This window comes from Myotis myotis, unplaced genomic scaffold (assembly GCF_014108235.1).
Source record: "Myotis myotis isolate mMyoMyo1 unplaced genomic scaffold, mMyoMyo1.p scaffold_m19_p_3, whole genome shotgun sequence".
In the NCBI taxonomy this organism is placed as follows: domain Eukaryota; kingdom Metazoa; phylum Chordata; class Mammalia; order Chiroptera; family Vespertilionidae; genus Myotis; species Myotis myotis.
Genome location: NW_023416335.1, coordinates 199,261,454 through 199,281,312, shown reverse-complemented (window position 1 = coordinate 199,281,312; position 19,859 = coordinate 199,261,454). Strand labels below are relative to the sequence as shown.

At 38.0% G+C, this 19,859-nt stretch overlaps 2 protein-coding genes and 1 long non-coding RNA gene across 8 annotated transcripts in view; all 3 read left to right on the top strand.

Moving 5' to 3' along the window:
* Nucleotides 1-6,635, top strand: part of NUP37 (nucleoporin 37) — a 43,864-nt gene extending 37,229 nt beyond the window's left edge. The window contains exon 11 of the mRNA XM_036299406.1: nt 6,484-6,635. Coding sequence (XP_036155299.1) covers nt 6,484-6,534 — 51 coding nt within the window. The 3' untranslated portion in view covers nt 6,535-6,635. The remainder of the gene's footprint in view (nt 1-6,483) is intronic.
* A 2-nt stretch (nt 6,636-6,637) lies between these two features.
* Nucleotides 6,638-19,859, top strand: part of WASHC3 (WASH complex subunit 3) — a 39,585-nt gene continuing 26,363 nt past the window's right edge. Inside the window, exons 1-4 of one of the 6 annotated variants that reach the window (XM_036299409.1) lie at nt 6,641-6,806; nt 7,392-7,490; nt 15,027-15,089; nt 17,568-17,663. In XM_036299409.1, coding sequence (XP_036155302.1) covers nt 6,756-6,806; nt 7,392-7,490; nt 15,027-15,089; nt 17,568-17,663 — 309 coding nt within the window. In that variant the 5' untranslated portion in view covers nt 6,641-6,755. Of the gene's footprint in view, nt 6,807-7,391; nt 7,491-15,023; nt 15,090-17,567; nt 17,664-19,859 lie in introns of all 6 variants that reach the window. The other 5 variants (XM_036299408.1, XM_036299407.1, XM_036299412.1 and 2 more) reach the window with 5 other exon arrangements.
* On the top strand, nt 7,500-9,928 carry LOC118650902. The gene is made up of 2 exons (XR_004966059.1): nt 7,500-8,907; nt 9,664-9,928. It is a non-coding gene; the product is annotated as an uncharacterized LOC118650902 (long non-coding RNA).

Genomic DNA, 19,859 nt, shown 5'->3' with positions numbered 1-19,859 from the left:
CTTGGTCATCACGTCTAATTCCTGGTAAATAACATAAGAGCTGATTGTGTGTGTGTGTCACTTAATTTTAGTTTTTCAATGTTGATAAATAGGTCTAAGATGGTTTTTCTCTTGTTGAAATTAAGTTTTGCTCAGGATTGCTTCACTTACAAACATTGTGAAAAGAAAAGAAAAAAGTTGTGCTTTTGTCCTAAAGCTTGTATTATTTAGTACTGTGAAGCAAAAGTCAGGATATCACAAATCTCCAAGATGTCAGAACTAAATCCTACACTTTCAAAATGATGGAATCGTAGCCCCTTTTATTTTTATGATTTGGCTTGTGCATTGTGAATATTTCAGTGACTCTCCCATGCCAAAACACAAAATCGCACACCCATGCACTTCAATGTGTTTCTTACTTTGGTAATTTGCAACTACATAATGACGCTGACTTAGAAATGTTCCTGTTACTGTTTTAAATCTCACGTCAGTGGAGAAGAAATCGAAATCTGGTTTGCACATTTGTGTCTGGTTTTTTGTAATTGTCCAAAATCTGACATTATCCCAGAAATGCTGATTGGGAAGTTATGAGACAGTACTGTGCCCAAAACTAATTTCTGAGGAGAGAAAAAGTATTTGGTCCAGATTATCCCCCATGTTTTTCTGTAGCTCAAAAAGTTAAACTCAATTTAACCTAACTTTATGCCATACCAGTAATAACCTTAGTTCTGAACCCAAGTAAAGTTTACAAAGTAAAAAAGACCATTCTGATGGTCCATTTCCACATATTCCTTAGGCAACTGGTCAAGTCCTCAGCAGCAGCATTCCGTTCCAGCATATCATTATCAAGCTGTCAGTGTGCTCAGCAACAGGGACAGAGAGAACACTCTGTTTCTTTAATCTAACACCTTTCTCATTCAAAAACATGTATTTTAACAGGCATTGGAAAAGGTTTTCAAAACAGCTAACATGCATTTATAATTATACATTTAAAGAAATATGCCTTTTAAAACATAGGTTCTTTTCTTTTGTTGTTATTAACATAATAACTTGAAATGTGTAGCAACCATTTGTTAACTAATCGCAGTAACACAACAAAATAATTAGGATATCAGCTTTGAGGATCTCATTTCACAGAAGAGAAAAGGATACACATTGGATGATATATCCATTACTCATTCTCAACATAACCAACTTCTTTTGCATCATGCATGGACACAGACTTCATGGGGGATACATAAGCATTGAATCTTTCTGCCCTTTTCAACTGTTCTTTGAACTACCTTAGTGAAAATAATTGTGGTCTTTATGTAGGATCAAGTTACATTTGCCTGGAAATTTCCCTGGATCAGCTTATTTCTATTTAACTTATGTCTTTGTTATATAGCTATTTGCCTTCTCCACTAATTTTTAAAGAAGACTGCTGCAACCTTTTGCAGCAAGGATTCAGAATCTGGGGAAGGGGCTACGTGCAAATGGATATACAGGATAAGAAATATAAATTTAGAAGGCAGGGAGGAAGCCAGGCAGAGGCCTCACCCTCTAGTGGAGTGGCTCCCTGAATCTCTGGACCCATAGCTTTTTATTTACTGGAATATACATTTGCCCTTTAGCAAAGCAAACAGACATATCAAAGGTAAGCTTTGGTAAACAGTAAAAGATTATCAAGTTAGGAGATTGCCCTGAGCCACCATTGTCTCTACAGAAGAATCAGTGCATAGCTTTTAGCCCTTGCTAAAGCCCACGGTTCATCAGCCTTCTAAAGGACCTTTCCCATTTATTATGCTAACTACTTGTTGGTCTTTGCCTCCAGCCGAATATTCTACCTAGGGTCTTGAAACACTTATCAGTATATAAACAAAATTAATTTGAACAATGGTAAGTTAAAGGGGAGGCCACCAGGTTTCTCGGCCTTTGCAAGCAATTTGAGAAACCCAATAGATTTAAAGATCCATGAAATAAGCATTTCTACCAACTGCATTTTTAGTGCTATATTGAGTTAAGTACCTGTTTCCTTTCTCTGTAAGAAAAGGCAATGAATGTTGCTGGTCTCTTTGTTTCTAATGATGTTTAAACACAAAACTTTGGTCTTTTTTATAAACACAGCTGTTGTCCTATCACTGAGCCAAATCCAGACAAGATTAGACTATGGCTGAAATTAAGGTTAATCTCTGCAACCATCTCTAGTAAGAGCTTTCTAATACTGTTTTAGGAAATCTCTATTTTTGAGACAGTGTATAAATGAAGTAAGGCCCAGACAACTAACCCCTAAAGTAAGCCAGAGGCAACTAGTGATAAATTATATCACAGAGATAAGGAAGATAGACTGTCTAAACAGCTTAGTTCATTTGGGTTCATTTTTACTTAGACTGTAACTATAAGAAATGACTTTCTTCATTAAGTTTAAACCAGACCAATATTAAGTTATTCTTTAAAGAACTTTCTACATCTTTTCTTAATTTAATGTTTCCTTGCTAATTGCTAATTCTTTCTTCCACTAGTACTAATGAAAACTGGGTGTTTGTTTATTACAAATAGATTTTATTGTAATGATTGTATAAGAGCTCACTTTGGTTTCTAGCCTATAAGTAGAAATTATTTTCATTAAGATTTAGACTCTCTAGAATCTGAAATACTTTGCCAAATATTCTGTAGGGCTGGTTCTCCTGGGAGTTGGACACTGGAGCCTCAGGCTGTGTTGTGAATGCCTAACAATGCCTCTCTCCAAAGAGCCTGTGCCAAGGAGAACATCTGTGCATGCATCCCTCACTGAAATCTGAGATTTCCCTGGTGCCTGACTGTGGGCAAGTCTAGGGCCTGCTGGTATATACAGCTGCCTCAGAGGTCTTACCCCACAAATACTTTAACCCCCAAGACCATGGAGCCATTCCTCAGTTCTTTCATTTTGACCTATTCCTTTCCCCATCATCCCACTCACCTGCCACAATAAGATGTGTTCACATGTGTATATGATCTTTACAAGACCCTGGGTCATTCCTTCCTACCTATTGAGAGCAAATAACTGGGAGAATGGAATTATTGCAAGGGTTTCTCAATATTACACACATCTTACCACTACCAAAATCCTCTTTTTCCTTTGAAGCCACAATTTCCTGGAGTCCTGAGATAACATAGCTAGCTCCAAAATCCAACTTCCCTACATGATGTCAGGCATCCTGCCAACTGCCTCTTTCCCCTCCCAAACACCATTAACAGGGAGGAAGAATGAATCTGCCAGAGAATCCTTCCCTCCAATTCAGAGAGAGTGGATTTTGAAGATCTCATTCAGAAATCTTGAGAGGGTTAAAAAGTTCTCATATAAAGTGTGCCTGTCATCTGGGTATCTATTATGGGACCCCAGGTTTGGCTCTGGAGTTCAAGATGAAAGCCAGAACCCATTAACCATTCCTGCCTGTGTGACAGAAGAGGCAAGACTTTCTAAGGCAGGATGTATGGTAGGAAAACTAGTAGGACCCAGCCTGGAAAATAAAAGGACATGAAATACTACCTTTGAATTAAAAATTGGGGCTTTTAAAGATGGGTTTCCCAATATAGTTCACCATTTCCATTTAATGTTCCCATTTTAAATCCCCAACAATGTATGTGTTTGCTCAGTGAATATTAAATATCCAACCACAATCATCTAGGGATCCTCAAATTTTTTTTTTTCTATGAATGGCTTCACATACTGGAAAATATTGTGAACCACTTTCCTAGACTGACTGGCTCACACCTCCTGGCCCATTTTTTAAAAGGGTAATAGCAAAGGTCCTAGCATGATCATGTTGGACTCTAGAAGCAAGGCTACAGGACCAAATGTTGATGTTGAACTTCCAGAGTCGTGTTAAGTGATTTTATGTGGTTGTGATTCAAAAAAACCTGACCACTTTAAGAAGTCCAGGTGCTGAGTCATTTACTGAAACAGCCAAAGGAGGTTAATTAGAAGCAGCTGATAGTGGCATCATTTGCTGCACATTATTTTTAATATATGGAGAGGGTTATTCTGTGCAGAGTGCTTATAGAGTATATAAACCTAAGCAAAGACTCACGACAAACCTATCTCATTCATACCCCCACCAATGGGGGACAAATCTGACATCGTGAATTCAAGATAAAATAACTTGCTCTATTAAAATGTCAATGGTTCTAATAAGAGTGACTGTGACATTTTTTCCTCCTATACTTTTTTCTTTGTTTCCTATGATAAATATTTCACTTGCATAATAAATCCTTAACTTAAAAATAGGCAGCTACTAAGTAGGACAGCTATATAATGTTGTTAGGGAATTTAAAGAAATTACAAAGAAGTTGGCAATACCACATGGTCACAAAAGGTAAAGGTAGCATGTACAAGGTATCAAACAAGTGATGAAAGCATGGCTTGGTATAAGGATTAAAAGAGAAATGGCACCATCGAAGGCAGGAAAGTTAAGACTCGGATTTCTTGCGGCATCAGTTCTGAAGGGAGGGTGGAGTCTTTCGGGGGTCACTAAAACATGTTTGATGAAAAGTCTGGATGGGGAATGATTAGTTCTCCCAAATGCCCTCCACCTCTTTTGTAGCCAGGCAGTTACTCCTTCCCTTGTGCTCACCTCTTGAGAAACTGAATTGAGACCCTAGACTCAGGAGAGAGGTATCTTACTGAACTCATTACTTGAAAGTCCACATATGCAGAGTGAGTGTTATGTGTTTTCTTAGATTTTATATTTGTCTTTTAAGCATCCATTCATTACAGGTCTCATTATATTGACTACTAGAGGCCCGGTGCACAAATTCATGCACCAGTGGGATCCCTCGGCCTGGCCTGCAGGATCGGGCCAAAACTGGTTCACTGGCATCCCCCAAGGGCTCCCAGATTGGGAGAGGGTGCAGGCCAGGCCGGGGAGGGATGAGGGAGGTTGGCTAGCAGAGGAGAGACCACGGGAGAGCTCCAGGGCATGCCTGACCCTTCTCGCTCAGTCCAGATTAGCCGGACCTCAGCAGCAAGCTAACCTACCAGTCAGAGCCTCTGCCCCCTGTCATAAGGGCTGGTTGACCAGTCGACTGTCTGCCCCCTGGTGGTCAGTGAACATCATAGCGAGCAGGCAGTTGAATAGCCTTAGCATTTCATTGGCATATTACACTTTGATTGGTTGAACCAACAACCGGATACCTAGCATATTAGGCTTTTATTATATAGGATATTTATTTTCTGTTATTTTTTAAAAGTATTTTTTTAATATATTTTATTGATTTTTTACAGAGAGGAGGGGAGAGAGATAGAGAGCCAGAAACATCGATGAGAGAGAAACATTGATCAGCTGCCTCCTGCACATCTCCCACTGGAGATGTGCCTGCAACCCAGGTACATGCCCTCGACCGGACTCGAACCTGGGACCCTTCAGTCCGCAGGCCGATGCTTCATCCACTGAGCCAAACCGGTTTCGGCTAAAAGTATTTTTATTGATTTCAGAGAGGACGGGAGAGTGAGGAAAAATATCAGTGATGAGAATCATCAGTTGGCTCCCTCCTGCACACCTCCTACTGGGATGGAGCCTATAACCCAGGCATGTGCCCTTGATCAGAATTGAATCCAAGACCCTTCTGTCTGCAGGCCGACACTCTATCCACTGAACCAAACTGGCTAGGGCTGTTTTCTGTATTCTTGAAGGACATTTGTGGCTAACTGATGCCTAAAGGTAATAAAACAACTTACTTGGAAGCACGTTTTCATCGGCAAATCAACCAATCCCTAGCCTGTTACAAGTTTCCTCTTTCCAAAAGTAGAGCATTCATAGGCTGAAATGGTGTGAAACGAAGAAGCAATTACCATTAATTTATATGGAAAACATTTTGAGCTTTCTCAGTCTCAAAATTTAGTACATGCACAATGTCTTTATTTTGTTTACAAGGATCTAAATGCTTAATTATGTCCAGTTTTATGCTAACACCCTTAGGAGCTTAGGGTTTTGGATACCTTAGGACAGTGGTTCTCAACCTTGGCTGCACATTAGAATCACCTGGGAATCTTTTTAAAATCCTGATTTCTGGGCCTCATCCTCCAGAAATTTTGTTTCTTTGTTATGGGATGAGGCCACAACGTTAGTAACAAAGAAACAGAATTTCCGGAGGATGAGGCCCAGAAATCAGAATTTTAAAAAGATTCCCAGGAGATTCTAATGTGCAGCCAAGATTGAGAACCACTGCCTTAGGACATACCTTGCTAAAGGATGCACAAAAAAACTTGAGATAAAGCCCAGATGCGCTTTTAGTTCAAACCTGTGGTGCATTGATGCTGAGATGCTGAGTGTGCTTCCTGGTAAAGGAACTTGGTGGAGCCACTCTTGGATCAGAGGGTGCAGCTGCCTCTATAATGGTTCTGACAAAGCCAACACTGAACGCTATTTTCCCTTGATAAACAAGTGACTATTTGATTAACAAATGAGCTACTTAGATAACAGGACTAGGCAGGGAGAACTCAAACAGTCGCAATTTTTTACTTTTCCTTTTTGCCACGTTGTTAAGGTTTTCCAGCTGGAACCGCAGCCTCGCTCCACCTCGCGTCCCCTGGACTGACGTTACAATCTGGAACTAGAACTACCAATCCCAGAATGCCAGGCGAGAGGGCGGGCTCTCCGAGAACCGCTGCGTGATTGGCGTGCGAAGGCGTTTCCTTCCGGAAGGAAGGGCCCCGGAGGCGGGGACTTGGGGAGACGTTCTAACACTATTGCGGGGTTGGATGGACCACAGCGGGGAGGGTTTGTGGGTGATGCCTGGGTCCCCCGCCCGCTGAGGAGATGGATGAGGACGGGCTTCCTCTCATGGGGTCAGGCATTGACCTGACCAAGGTTTGTAAAAGAAGGAGTTGGACTTCCGGTGACCTGGGAGGAGGATGGTGAAGGGACGCCCGGTTTTCATGGAGACCCCATCTCCCATGCCTCCCGCTGTCCCTGACCGCAGGTCGCTCTTCTGCCGACCTTGGGTGGGAGAGTCCCACTGTCCACCTTCGAACGGGGTCCCTCCCGAGCTGCTTAAGGGGTTAGCGTGCCTCTCCCAGCCTTCGCTTCCCGTGTCACGAGTCTGCCTGCTCCAGGGTGACGCACTGGCGACGTGACCTCTAACCCTCCCTCTTGTACTCGGCCCCCAGGGTTTTTGTGTGTTTCTGTGTGTGGTCCTCACTGGCAAGTTCGTACTTGTGAATCCAGAGCCCATTCTGAAACTTTTCGGTGGCCTCCGTCATCTTGGGACGCCCCTCCCCATCCCCCCACCCCCCCCCCACCCCCCCACGGGGCAGGAAAGCAAGTGAAGGGCCATTCCGAGGACCTCAAGGGGCTCACACCGCACAGCAAAGCACCCCTGGTCGCAGACGCCAAAGGGATTGCTCAGGGTACGCTCCTCCTGTACGAATCACCTCTTTCTTCCACATAACGCAGGTGCCGGCTATTCAACAGAAAAGAACGGTGGCTTTTCTGAACCAGTTTGTGGTGCACACTGTGCAGTTCCTCAACCGCTTCTCCACAGTCTGTGAGGAGGTAGGTCCAGGGATCCGGTCTGATGAGCAGCCTAGAAATCACGTTGCACTTTTGAAGGCAGCAAACGAATAAAACGAGAATGATAGTCTGTTCGCATATCATGACCTGGTCACTCAGTTGTTATGCTAACAAACTTTAAGTCCTCTTTGATTCTGTTCCATCAATCCTGTACCCGCTCTCCCTGCTGAATTTTCTAGAGGCCTTTGGGGAGTAGGTCAGTAAGGCATCATTGTGATTAAAGAGAACAGAAGGAATTCCAAGACATCACAGTTAAAGCTTTTTTTTTTTTTTTTAATTTTCAAATTGGCTGTTTCTCTTACCCCAAAGATTTACATTTTTAGGTACACATTGTTTCAGTTTGCATTAAAATTACTTTATATTCCTTGACCCCAACTAATGGTTAAGAAGATAGCCTAAAACATAACTTTGGCATCAAATCTCATTATGAAAATAAAAATACTGTCTGCAAGTAAATGACTTGTGAAGTGAAGATTCAGTACCCAATTAAGCATTAGTTGCTAGATCCAGGGATCCCTGTCTTTTAAAAATAAAGGCTTGCCAGAGGGAGGGAGGTGGTTAAGGGGACCTAATATATGGTGAAGGAAGAAGATCTGACTTTGCATGGTGGGAACACAGTGCAATATACAGATAGTGTAACATAGAAACCCACACCTAAAAACCTGTATGATCATATTAACCAATGTCACCCCAATAAATTTAATAAAAAATGAATTAATCATCAAAATAAATAAATAAAGACCAAAAAAAGAAGAATGGGGAGAAACATGGGTTGAAATTGGGTTTATGAAAGGAGAAAAGGGTAAAATTTGATAATTCACAATCAGGTGAGCCGATTAAATAAACAGTATTCAGTTCATTCTGCCTCGTATTTCATATAAGGTATAACCTTATTAAGTGGAGTTTTTGTTGGGTGATTTATTAATAAAAATTGCATGGAGACAGGAAAACTGTTTTCACTTATAGATTCCAGCTGCTGTTTTTGTCTAGTTATCAAAATCTCTTCTGTCTTCTCTCTAAGACAAAAAGAAGTGAAATGATTGTTGATAGATTAAGGAGCTCAATTCATTTTATCACCCAAAGACTAGGTGCTTGCTTCCCTGAGTTTTACCTTACATGGTTGCCTCTCTAAATGGGATATAGCATTAACTGATTAAAAAGCAGTAAGCCAAGGATTTAGTCCCTTATTTTTTTATGTCAGGGTAAGGTGAAGTATCTGAAGAGAGATTATTCCAGGATTGTTAGCAGAAAGGAGCAAATACTCCATCCCTATATTTCTCCTCACCAGTTAAAAAAGTAAAATAAACAACAACAAACAGACCTATGAAAGCAACTTGATTGACCTCTGGGCCAAGGACAGACCCTCAACTTTGTAGTGCCTGACAATTTTCACTGAGGAGTGAGTGCTATTTATACAATAACCATCTCTTGTTTATTGATTGCTTATTAATCATCAGAGCCTCATGATCCATTCTTTTCTTTCCTTGTGTTTCTCTCTAAACTTCCCATCAACTGTTTTGACTGTTTCAATAGTCCCTTGTTCTTCCTTGAACTCTAGACACAAAACTAGACCAAAAAACTCATGAAGTTTAAATGTTGTTTATTGCCTTTTTCTCCTTAATGGATGATCATCTAAGTTGATAGTAACTCATGTTTTATAATCCATATTTCAGCAGTGTGGATATATATGTAGGCTGTTTGCTTGGTACGATGACAATAACTAATATTTATTGTGGGCTTGTTCTGTGTTAGGCATTGTACTAAGTGCTTTGCATGCATTTAATCATCACAACCCAGCCTTTTGGGAGAGGTCCATTTTTCTCTCTTTTAGAACTACAGAAACCAAGATATAGAGAAGTTTAAACCATTTGCTTAGTCATCCATTCACTCACTCAACATATATTTGAGTGCATAGTATTTATAGCTGCAGTCGCTGCTCTAATTTGCCCACATACAGCTAGAAAGTACCAGAGCTGGGATTCCGACTATGATCCAGTAACTGAAAAATGCAAAAATGTCTCACTGTTCTGTTATATTGCACCTTCTGTAATGAATAAGAGGTATGTTTACATCACTTTCAACTGAGAGTGTGGTGTCCTCTTTATAGCTGTTTCAAAATTTATTTATTTATTTATTTATTTATTTATTTATTTAGGTAATCCTCACCTGAGAATATTTTTTCCATTGATTTTTTTTTTCTGAGAGAGAAAGAGAGGAACATTGATGTTAGAAAGACACATCGATTATTTGCCTACCACACGTGCCCCAAATCAAACCTGTGACCCTTCAGTACACCAGCCAACACTTACAACTGTTTAGATTTGTATTCTCTTTTTTGCTACGCCATGTCCATTTGATGTAATGTCTTTTTAATAGATGTAATATATGTATTTAAACATAAAGTGCCATTTTCTCTCCCACATTAAGATTGATGTGGTTTTTCGAATTATATTGTAAATTGTTAATAGCACCTACTAGTCCTTGTTTAGTTAAAGTCTCAAACAGGAACCAGATCACTGTGTTTCCCTTCACAAAAAAGTGAACCTCGGGTGTTATTTTAACTGGAAGTGAACTGAGGGAGAGGGAGAGGAGAACCTGTTATTTTTGTTGTTGTTTTTGTTTTTTACATAATCCAGTTTGAATTAAACTGTAACAACTTCATTCACTGCTAAACTCAACCTGGAATTAAATTTCAAAGAAATTGTTGGGGCTCTCTTCATCACTAATACTAGTTTTTAGAGTTCTTTAATAAAGAAAAAAGTGAAGAACTAGATTTTTTAAAAAGCTTTCTGGATATCAGGCTACTTTGTAACTCTAATGATTGGAACCAGGGTAGGAGAGAAGTTAGAAGATGGAGAAAGGAAAGTAGTTGAATCAGAGTTACAGAGTTACTTAGGGTCATCTCTTCTTCCTTCATAGATCCCCAGTAAACATTTCTATTCTAGCCCTAATCAGTAAAATCTTACTGAGACTTCAAATTTAAATGGGGGAGTGGGGGTCACAATGCAAGTTCTGTGCACATTGCAAATAAAACTCAGCAGAAATTTAACCTTTTATAGTGAATTTTAAAGTCAAAGGTACCCTATAAACAGAGCAGTCAGATGTGTTATTTTGACTCAGACTTGTAACATGCTTAGAACACTGAGGTTTTAATTTTTAAATATTCTAAAATGCTTTTTTTAAAAAAATCTTAAGTATAGGCAGAAGTGCTTAGGATTCTCACATAATCTAAAAAACTTTATAGTGCATATCTTTTTTTTTTTTTAATCCTCACCCAAGGATATTTTTCCATTGATTTTTAGAGAGAATGGGAGAGAAAGGGAAAGACAGAGAAATATCGATGTGAGAGAAACACATCTATTGGTTGCTTCCTGCATGAACCCCAACCAGGGGGGCTCAGACCAGGGAGGAGCCTGCAACCAAGGTATGTGCCCTTGACTGGAATCTCATCCGGGACCCTTCAGTCCACAGGCCAACGCTCTGTCCACTGGGCCAACTGGCTAGGGCTGTAGTGCTTATCTTCTACATCCAATTTTAAGTCCACCGTTGGACTTAATCTACAACCAAATAATGATTTGCTTAAAACCCTATGTAATGCTACATGTTTACAACTGCTTTTACAACTTCTGAGCTTATGTGTCAGATGAAGCTTAATAAAACAAGCAATTGCTTTTCTGACTTCTAGGACATGTGCAGTCCAGTGTGATATACCAAGAGATCCATTATTTTAAAATACTGTTTTTCTTTTAGCGGATTAGGTATTTTACAAATCTGAAAAAATCTACAGGATTTTATTTTTGTTTCCATGTTTAACTATTCACTCCGTATTTTTTCTTCTCATCTTCTTTTGCACTTTAATAAAATGCACTACCTTAGAAATATGTGGGTGATAAATCAAGATTCTATCATGCTATTCAGAATGGTATGCAATTTAAAACTTATGAATCGTTTCTGGAATTTACCATTTAATATTTTCGGACTATGGTTGACCTGGGTAACTAAAACCACAGAGAAAGGGGGACTACTGTATTTCACAATTGTGGTTGTTATTAGATTAGATATCAAGGTTGTTTAGATAAGAATATATTGATGTTTAGATCAGTGTCTTTCATGTCTTGCATGAATAAATCATTCCTATGATCTTGTATTGTTTTTTTAAAAAATGTCATTTTATTTTGGTGAGGTTTTTTTATTTTAATATATATTTTTATTGATTTCAGAGAGAAAGGGAGAGGGAGGGAGAGATAGAATCAATGATGAGAATCATTGATCAACTGCCTCCTGCACGTCCCCTACTGGGGATTGAGTCCACAACCCCAGCATATGCCCTTGACCAGAATCGAACCTGGGACCCTTCAGCCTGCAGGCCAATGCTCTATCCACTGAGCCAAAACAGGTAGGGTTTGGTGAGGTTTTGATAAAGTAGATGAGAGTAGGTAAAATGAGTGCTAAAGCCAAAGGTTAATATACCACATGAATCTGCATCCAAAAAAAATGAGAATTATTGCTCTAGAAAGTAAAGTCATCCCTCAGTATCCACGGGAGATTGATTTTAGGACCTGCAGAGACACTAATATCTGGGGATGCACAAGTGCTTTATGTAAAACTGGAGGCCCACTGCACCAATTCATGCACGGGTGGGATCCCTCGAGCCTGGCCTGCAATTGGGCCGATCAGGGCCGTGGTAGGTTGGCTGGCCGGGGGAAGGGACGGTGGAAGGTTGGCTGTGGGAGTGCACTGACCAGTGGGGGTCACCTCCTGTGTTGAGCGTCTGCCCCCTGATGGTTAGTGCATGTCATAGTGACTGGTTGTTAAGTCATTCTGTTGCTTAGGCTTTTATATATATAGACGGTGTTGTATTTGCATAAAATCTGCACACATCCTCCTGTACACTTCAAGTCATTTCTAGATTACTTAAAATATCTAATACAATGTAAATACTATGTAAATAATTGTTGTGCTGTGTTATTTAGGGAATAATGACAAGAAAAAAAAAGTACATATTTAGTGCAGACACAACCATTGTAGTCCATCTACTTAGTAAATGTTAGCAATGCATAACTTTCTCCTTAATATTTTTGTTTCTGTTTGTTTGAATCCAAGGATGCAGGCCCTGTAGGTATGGAGGGCCGACTGTATAACATTTTTGTCCAAGCCTCTTTAATCTTCTGTATCAACAAGTAATTTTCAAAATAAATGTTTTTATTCTCATTTCCTCTTTACTAAGACTTGTATTTTAATCCTTAACCTCTCTGGTATGAATCATTGACTGACTACTCATTGAAGGACAATTTAGTTTTATGATCTAACCCTGAAAAAATTTAATATCGATTTTTAAATATGAATCATTGAGTATTAATTGAAGGACAATTTAGTATTATGATCTAACCTTGAAAAGAACTTAATACCAATTTTTAAATAATTTCAAATAAACAGCATCTGTCTTAGGAAATTTGATCAGAAAAATTTGATCCCCAATGTTTATAGCACCGTAGCATCCTTTGTCTTAGTAAGAAAAGAAGTTATTATTTATTAGCTTTGAATAAGAAAAATCTTATCTAGGAAATACTCAGTAATTTCCATCTTTTTAAATTAATAAGCTTTATTTTTTAAAGCAGTTTTAGCTTCACAGAAACACTGAGCAGAAAGCAGTGAGTTTCCATATACTTGCTAACCCCTCACCTCCACACACAATCTTTCCTGCTAATCAGCATCCCCCACCAGCGGGAGGGATTTGTTAAAACCAATTTGTTATAATTTACATTGACACAATCACCTATGGCATCATGTTTTATTTGTGTGTGTATTTTTAAAATATATTTTTATTGATTTCAGAGAAGAAGGGAGAAGGAGAGAGAAATAGGAACATCAATGATGAGAGAGAATCATTGATCGGCTGCCTCCTGCACACACACTACAGGTTATCGAGCCCACAGCCCCGTCATGTGCCCTGACCAGTTATTGAACTGTGATCTCCTGGTTCATAGTCGACACTCAGCCACTGAGCCAAACCGGGTGGGCTGGCATCATGTTTTAACAGTGTAAAACTCTTTCAAAACAATGTAAAATTCTTTCAAAAAAGTACCTTGGGAAAAAAAACGTACCTGGAATTGCAGTATTTGAGCTCAGATTATTTTACTTGTTTGAAGACTTACTATTTATTCTCAGCTGAAAATTGTCATAATGATAATTCCTACTTCATACATTTGGTGTGAAATTTCAAATGATATGTAAAAGTCAGAAATCATTCAGTTTACACGTTAATTTGCTGTAGGATATCTGCAATTGCTAAGCTTCTGTAGTGAATTAAAAGATTGATTAAATTGACCAATATGTAATTTTCATGATTTTCGGGAAAACACTTATAATTTGGGGAGGAATTTATATATACGGTATTTTATAACCTGTGTTACCTTTATATAAAAGCCTTCTGTGAACAAATCCTAGAAAGTTAGCTTTGAATGCCATTAAAACTAGATTTTGATGTTTTATTTGTGAATTATATCTTTAAAAATATCAAGATGCTCATCTTAAAAATAAGTGAAAAAGCACTAACTACTCTGTGGTGGCTTTCATTTTTTCTCTCTTTCTAAATATGGGCAAAATGACCAAATCTGCTTACGAGCTATCCTAGAAAGCAGTCAAATTGCTGTGTATTGGCCAACTAGAAAACTGGCAAACTGCTCTTGCACTGTCACTAAATATAATAATGTTTAGGATTAGGGCACTTTAAATAAATGTTCTTATGGTTCATAATTTATGATGTTACTTATGTGTGGTGATAGATGATAGGTAGGTAGATAGATAGATAGATAGATATAGATAATTTAATTGTGCAGAGTAACTAGAGCACAGTAAGCCTATGGTTCTAGTTTATTTGGGATTTTGATGGTAGATTGATTCCTTTTGCTTTTTAGAACTCAGGTGTGTGTGTGTGTGTTTTTGTTTTTTTAATTCTTTTCAACATGAACTGCTCACCTTTCAATTTCATCTCCTTTTACTTTTCAAACTTGAAAAGTTTGAATTTAGGACTAATTATATATACTTACGTGTTAAAGTAATTTATAAAGGCAAATACTGTTCCAGGTTGTCTTGTGTTAATTTTTTATTACTGTTTTCTGTGAAGAATTTCTTCATTCATCAACAAATAATTACTAGGCTCCTATTAAGTATCAAGTACTATCCTGGGCACTGGGGAAAAGCAGTGAACAGAAACTCTGTCCTGGGAGGAGTTTACATTCTGATCCCAGTATTGCTTGTAGCTCTGATAATGAGTTTGATAAGGCTGTAAATGTAACTTCTTATCTGTGAAACAGTTTTATAAAATAATTGTGAAGCATGCTAATGAAAATAATAGGATACTTTAGTTCCTATTCCTACTCATGTAAATGAGAGAGTAGTATATTAGAAAATTACATACTTAAACCATAGTTTTTATTATTTTCCAGTCTGCCCTTTGTTAACCATAAGTTTATTTTAATCAGACTTCATTCTTTTGTTTCTAATCTTTTCCAGAAGCTAGCAGACCTTTCTCTTCGTATCCAGCAAATTGAAACAACTCTCAATATTTTAGATGCAAAGGTTTGTATTTCTGAATAATTTATGGGAAAAACTTTGCTGTACACTTATCAACTTTCTCAGTTATACTTTAATTGCACTTAATAACTAATTAAACAGCTCCTGCATCCTGAGGTGATACCGTGTTCTTTGGGGTTTTTTTAATTCATTATAATTTAAAAAGGAAAAGAAATTTATTATGAGCCTTAGTCTATTTAAATGTACACATGACCCTAGCTGGTTTGGTTCAATGGATAGAGCATTGGCCTGTGGATTGAAGGGTCCCAAGTTCGATTCCGGTTAAGGGCACATGCCCGGGTTATGGACTCCATCCCCAGTGTGGGGCCTGCAGGAGGAAGCCAATCAATGATTCTCTCTCATCATTGATGTTTTTATTTCTCCCTTTCCTTTCCTCTCTGAAATCAATACAAATATTAAAAAATAAATAAATAAATGTACATATGGGTTGAGATGTCTTTCATTCTAGTCAAAAGTGTGAGTAACATGTTAACAAATTGAGCTATTACATAATTTGCTTCATTTGATGGAAAATTTTCAGTTTTCTTAATAGTAATCATTTGATAACACAGTAAAAATTATATAAAACTTGAGATGTCTCCAGAGCAAAATTTGGAGAAAATATCAACTATTTTCTATTTACAAATATATTAAATACATATTGGAGAATACACATTTTGATGTCAGAAATTACAAAAGATAACTAGCAAAAATGGGTGTTTTGATTTGAAACCTTGCAGATTTTGTGCGTTTTTTTCTGTTTATAAAGTAAGGAAAACACTAGTATATTTTTGTGACTTTGTCATTTTATCAAAAAAAAAAAATCTGAAAAAATATTACATATTTATTAGGAAGTAAAATAACTAATATTTTTAGCATAAGGATTAGGATGTCTAGTTTATACTTTCTATATCTTCTGATAGACTTCAGCTACTATATTTCTCTCAGAACATTTCTTTAGTTTGGAAAATTTAGGATACCTGGCCTTGAATATGTGCAAGAAATTGTAGCAGCCATGCCCACTTGAAACTATTTGGGCCATAGCCACTGTGCTAAGTCCTGTCATCAGTCAACAGTTCTCAATAAGCACCACTGCTTCAGGTCTTATTAATATTGGTGTGTGTTTTTTTTCATTATTCTTTATTATAGTTATGTGTCTTGTTTTAATGTTTGGGGAATTCTTGAGTTAGAGTCCAAGGTCATAAATTAAGTTACTCTGTGGACAAGTTAACCTTAATTATTTCAGTGGTCATAGAGTTAATCTCTGAAACTAGCCAAACATCTGACAAATGTATATCATTGATATGAAGGTGAAATTGGAAAAGAGGTTTTACATGGATTGTGCAACTCCAACCTGAAATGCTCAACCACTGACAGCACACCCATCTTTTGTGCATGAAAAATAAACACATTTTAGTAGCATTCAGTGGTAAATGTTTAAAGAAAGAAGAAAGAGTGAGCTGTGTCAGACATTAAAATGTGATGACGAGTTTTGTCAGCCCTGGCCAAGTAGCTTAGTTGTTTAGATTCCTAGTCAGGGCACATGGGATAATCAACCAATGGATGCACAAATAGATGGAACAACAAATCAATATTCTCTCTCTCTTCCTCTCTCTAAAATCAGTAACTTAAAAAACAACAACGATATGTCTTGGAAGTTTTTAAAAAATAATAATAAATATCTTTAGAAAAAGAGTTTTGTCATTTCTCAAATAATGGATACTTAAAATGTGCTACAAAGCCCTGGCCGTGTGCCTAACTGGTTGGAGCGTCAGCCTACACACCTGTCTCCGGTTCCATTCCGGGTCAAGGGCAGATACCTGGGTTGCAGGTTTGATCCCTAGCTCCCATCTGGGCAAGTGTGGGAGGCAATCAATTGATGTCTCTCTCACATTGATGTTTCTCTCCCTCTCCTTCTCCCACTCCCTCTTCCTCCCTTCCACTCTCTCTAAAAATCAATGAAATCAACTGAAAAAATATCCTCAGATGAGGATTTTTTTTTTTAAAAAGTGCTACACAGCACTTTGTTTTTACAAAATATGTTTAGTAATAATCTTTTAACATTTTTGTGAGGTAAATTTTTTTTTTATCCCCACTCTACAGGTGAGAAAATTGAGGCCTACGAAGATTTATACAAGGTCACATGCTTGTGACCTAAAAGCAGGCACTTTGACTCCAAAGCCCATGCTCTCATTACTTACACTGGGATTTCTTATGTTTTCAAAGTAATTCCTGGGAAAAGAAAGTTTATAATCTAAGTTAGATTTGTAAGAAATTGTTCAAAAATATTTTATTTGTGATTGCCTTTCCCATTTTAAGTAGTTTGTGGCGTGGCAAATTTCACACACCAAAAATGAGATTTTTATAAACTTGTTTCTATAAGCGTAAAAACATAATAGCTATTTAAAACACACACCTAGAGATTTACAATATTTAAGCACCTATTATTATCCTCATATACCAACATGAATTTTCTTTTCTCAGTTGTCATCTATCCCAGGCCTAGATGATGTCACAGTTGAAGTCTCCCCTGTAAGTGTCACTGGAGTCACAAATGAAACCACTTCAGAGCCATCACAGGTAAGTATTAACTTCCAAGAAACATGAGCAAATCTTCTGGTTAAACCAGGTAGACCTAAGCAGCAGATTTGATGGAAGAAATTAAACATGTAAGGCTTTGAATAGTAATATTTTAAAGCCTTAAGATAGAAAATGAAGCCCTAGCCAGTTTGGCTCAATGGATAGAGTATCGGCCTGCGGGCTGAAGGGTCCTAGGTTCTATTCTGGTCAAGGGCACATGCCTGGGGTGCGGGCTCGATCCCCAGTCGGGGGGTGTGCGAGGCAGCCGATCAGTGATTCTCTCTCATCATTGATGTTTCTAACTCTCCCTCTTCCTTCCTCTCTAAAATCAATAAAAATATATTAAAAAAAAAAGATAGAAAATGAAGTTTGAAAAAAAAAAATTAGCTGTTATTTTGAAGGGCTTCCTGAAGTTTATATTTTCTTTGATCTATACAGGACTAGGAAAAGTCTTGAATATAATTATTTTCTTCAAGCTCACGATGGAAATTTTTTCCAAGTTTTTATAAACTTACTTTTTATTATGAAAGCTTTCAAATATACACAATAATAGAACAGTACAGGGAATATCCAAATGCCCATTACTCAGATTCACTAGTTAAGATTTTGTGGACTACCTTCGTCTCTATCACTTGCTGTAGTGAGTCCCAGGCATCTTGTCATTTCACCTCTGTGTAAATCCTGGAGCATCTCTGAAAAGTTCTGACATCTTCTTGCAGAACCACAATGTCTTTATCATGCACCATATAATTGACAGTAACTGCCCCGTATTATCTAACATCTTGTTACTCGGAGTGTGCTCCATGCACCAGCAGTGTGGTCATCACCTTGGGGCTTATTAGAAATCTCAGGCTCCATCCCAAACTTACTAACTCAGAATCTGCTTTTATAAAAAAAAGGTATTTTATTGATTTCAGAGAGAGGAAGGGAGAGGGAAAGAGATGGAAACATCAGTGATGAGAGAGAATCATCAGTTGTCTGCCTCCTTCATGCCCCCTACTGGGGATGAAGTCTGCAATCCAGGCATGTGCCCTGACCAGGAATCGATCGATCTGTGACGTCCTGGTTCATGGATCTATGCTCAACTACTGAGCAGCACCAGCTGGGCCAGAATCTACATTTTAACAAGATCCCTAGGTGGTTTGTAGGTCCTTGAAAGTTGAAAGATACTGATCTAAGAAATAGTAATTGTCTAAAAAAGTGTGTTTCTGGATTTGATTTGTTCAGATCTATAACATAGTAAGGGTCACACTTTACACTTGGTTCTTATGCCATAATGCCCATTTATCCTCTGTATAAGTCTAAATTCCTTATTTTATTTCAAGAAATAAAAATTGATTGAGAATAATCTCTAGTGTATCTCAGTGAGGTATTAAAATTCCAAATAAAATCATCACTAAAGTAGTGGTCTACCAAGTAATACTGAACAAGTAGACTCCCTATCTATATGGAATTCTGCATTTGTACATGGAGATACTTTTCACAGGATTTTTTTAGATCATTATTGTATTGACCATGATGATAATGATTAACACATAAAGGGTGTCAAGCATACTTCTAAGTGCTTTTCATAAATTAACTCATTTAATCCTCACAACAACTGTACAAAGTAAATACTCTATGATCACTTCTATTTTACATATGTGTCAAATAAAGTACACAGAGGATAAGTAACTTGCTAAGGGTCAAACAATAAGTGTAAGAGCTGGAATTTTAACCCAGGCAATCTGGTGCCAAAAGTCCTAGCTCTTACCTGCTACACTGCTTCCAGCAACTATGTTGAATTCATTTAAACATATTGAGCCCATGTGGTATCAGACACAGTAGGAGGAGCCAATATATTTAATGTATTTTTATTGATTTCAGAGAGAAAGGGAGAGAGAGATAGAAACATCAATGATGAGAGAGAATCACTGGTCAGCTGCCTCCTGCGTGCCCCACATTGGGGATCGAACCCACAACCTGGGCATATGCTCTGACCAGAAATTGAACAGTGACCTCCTGGTTCATAGGTCGATGCTCAACTGGAGCCATATATTTAGATATAGGTGTCTGGAATAAATTAGATAACCATTTACTTAACAATTAGATACTAGAAAATTTAACAACCATTTAATATAGGAAATTCTATTATGATGGCCATTGGAATATATAATATATGAGAGGAAATGCAGGTGTTTAACTTTACAAGGTTCT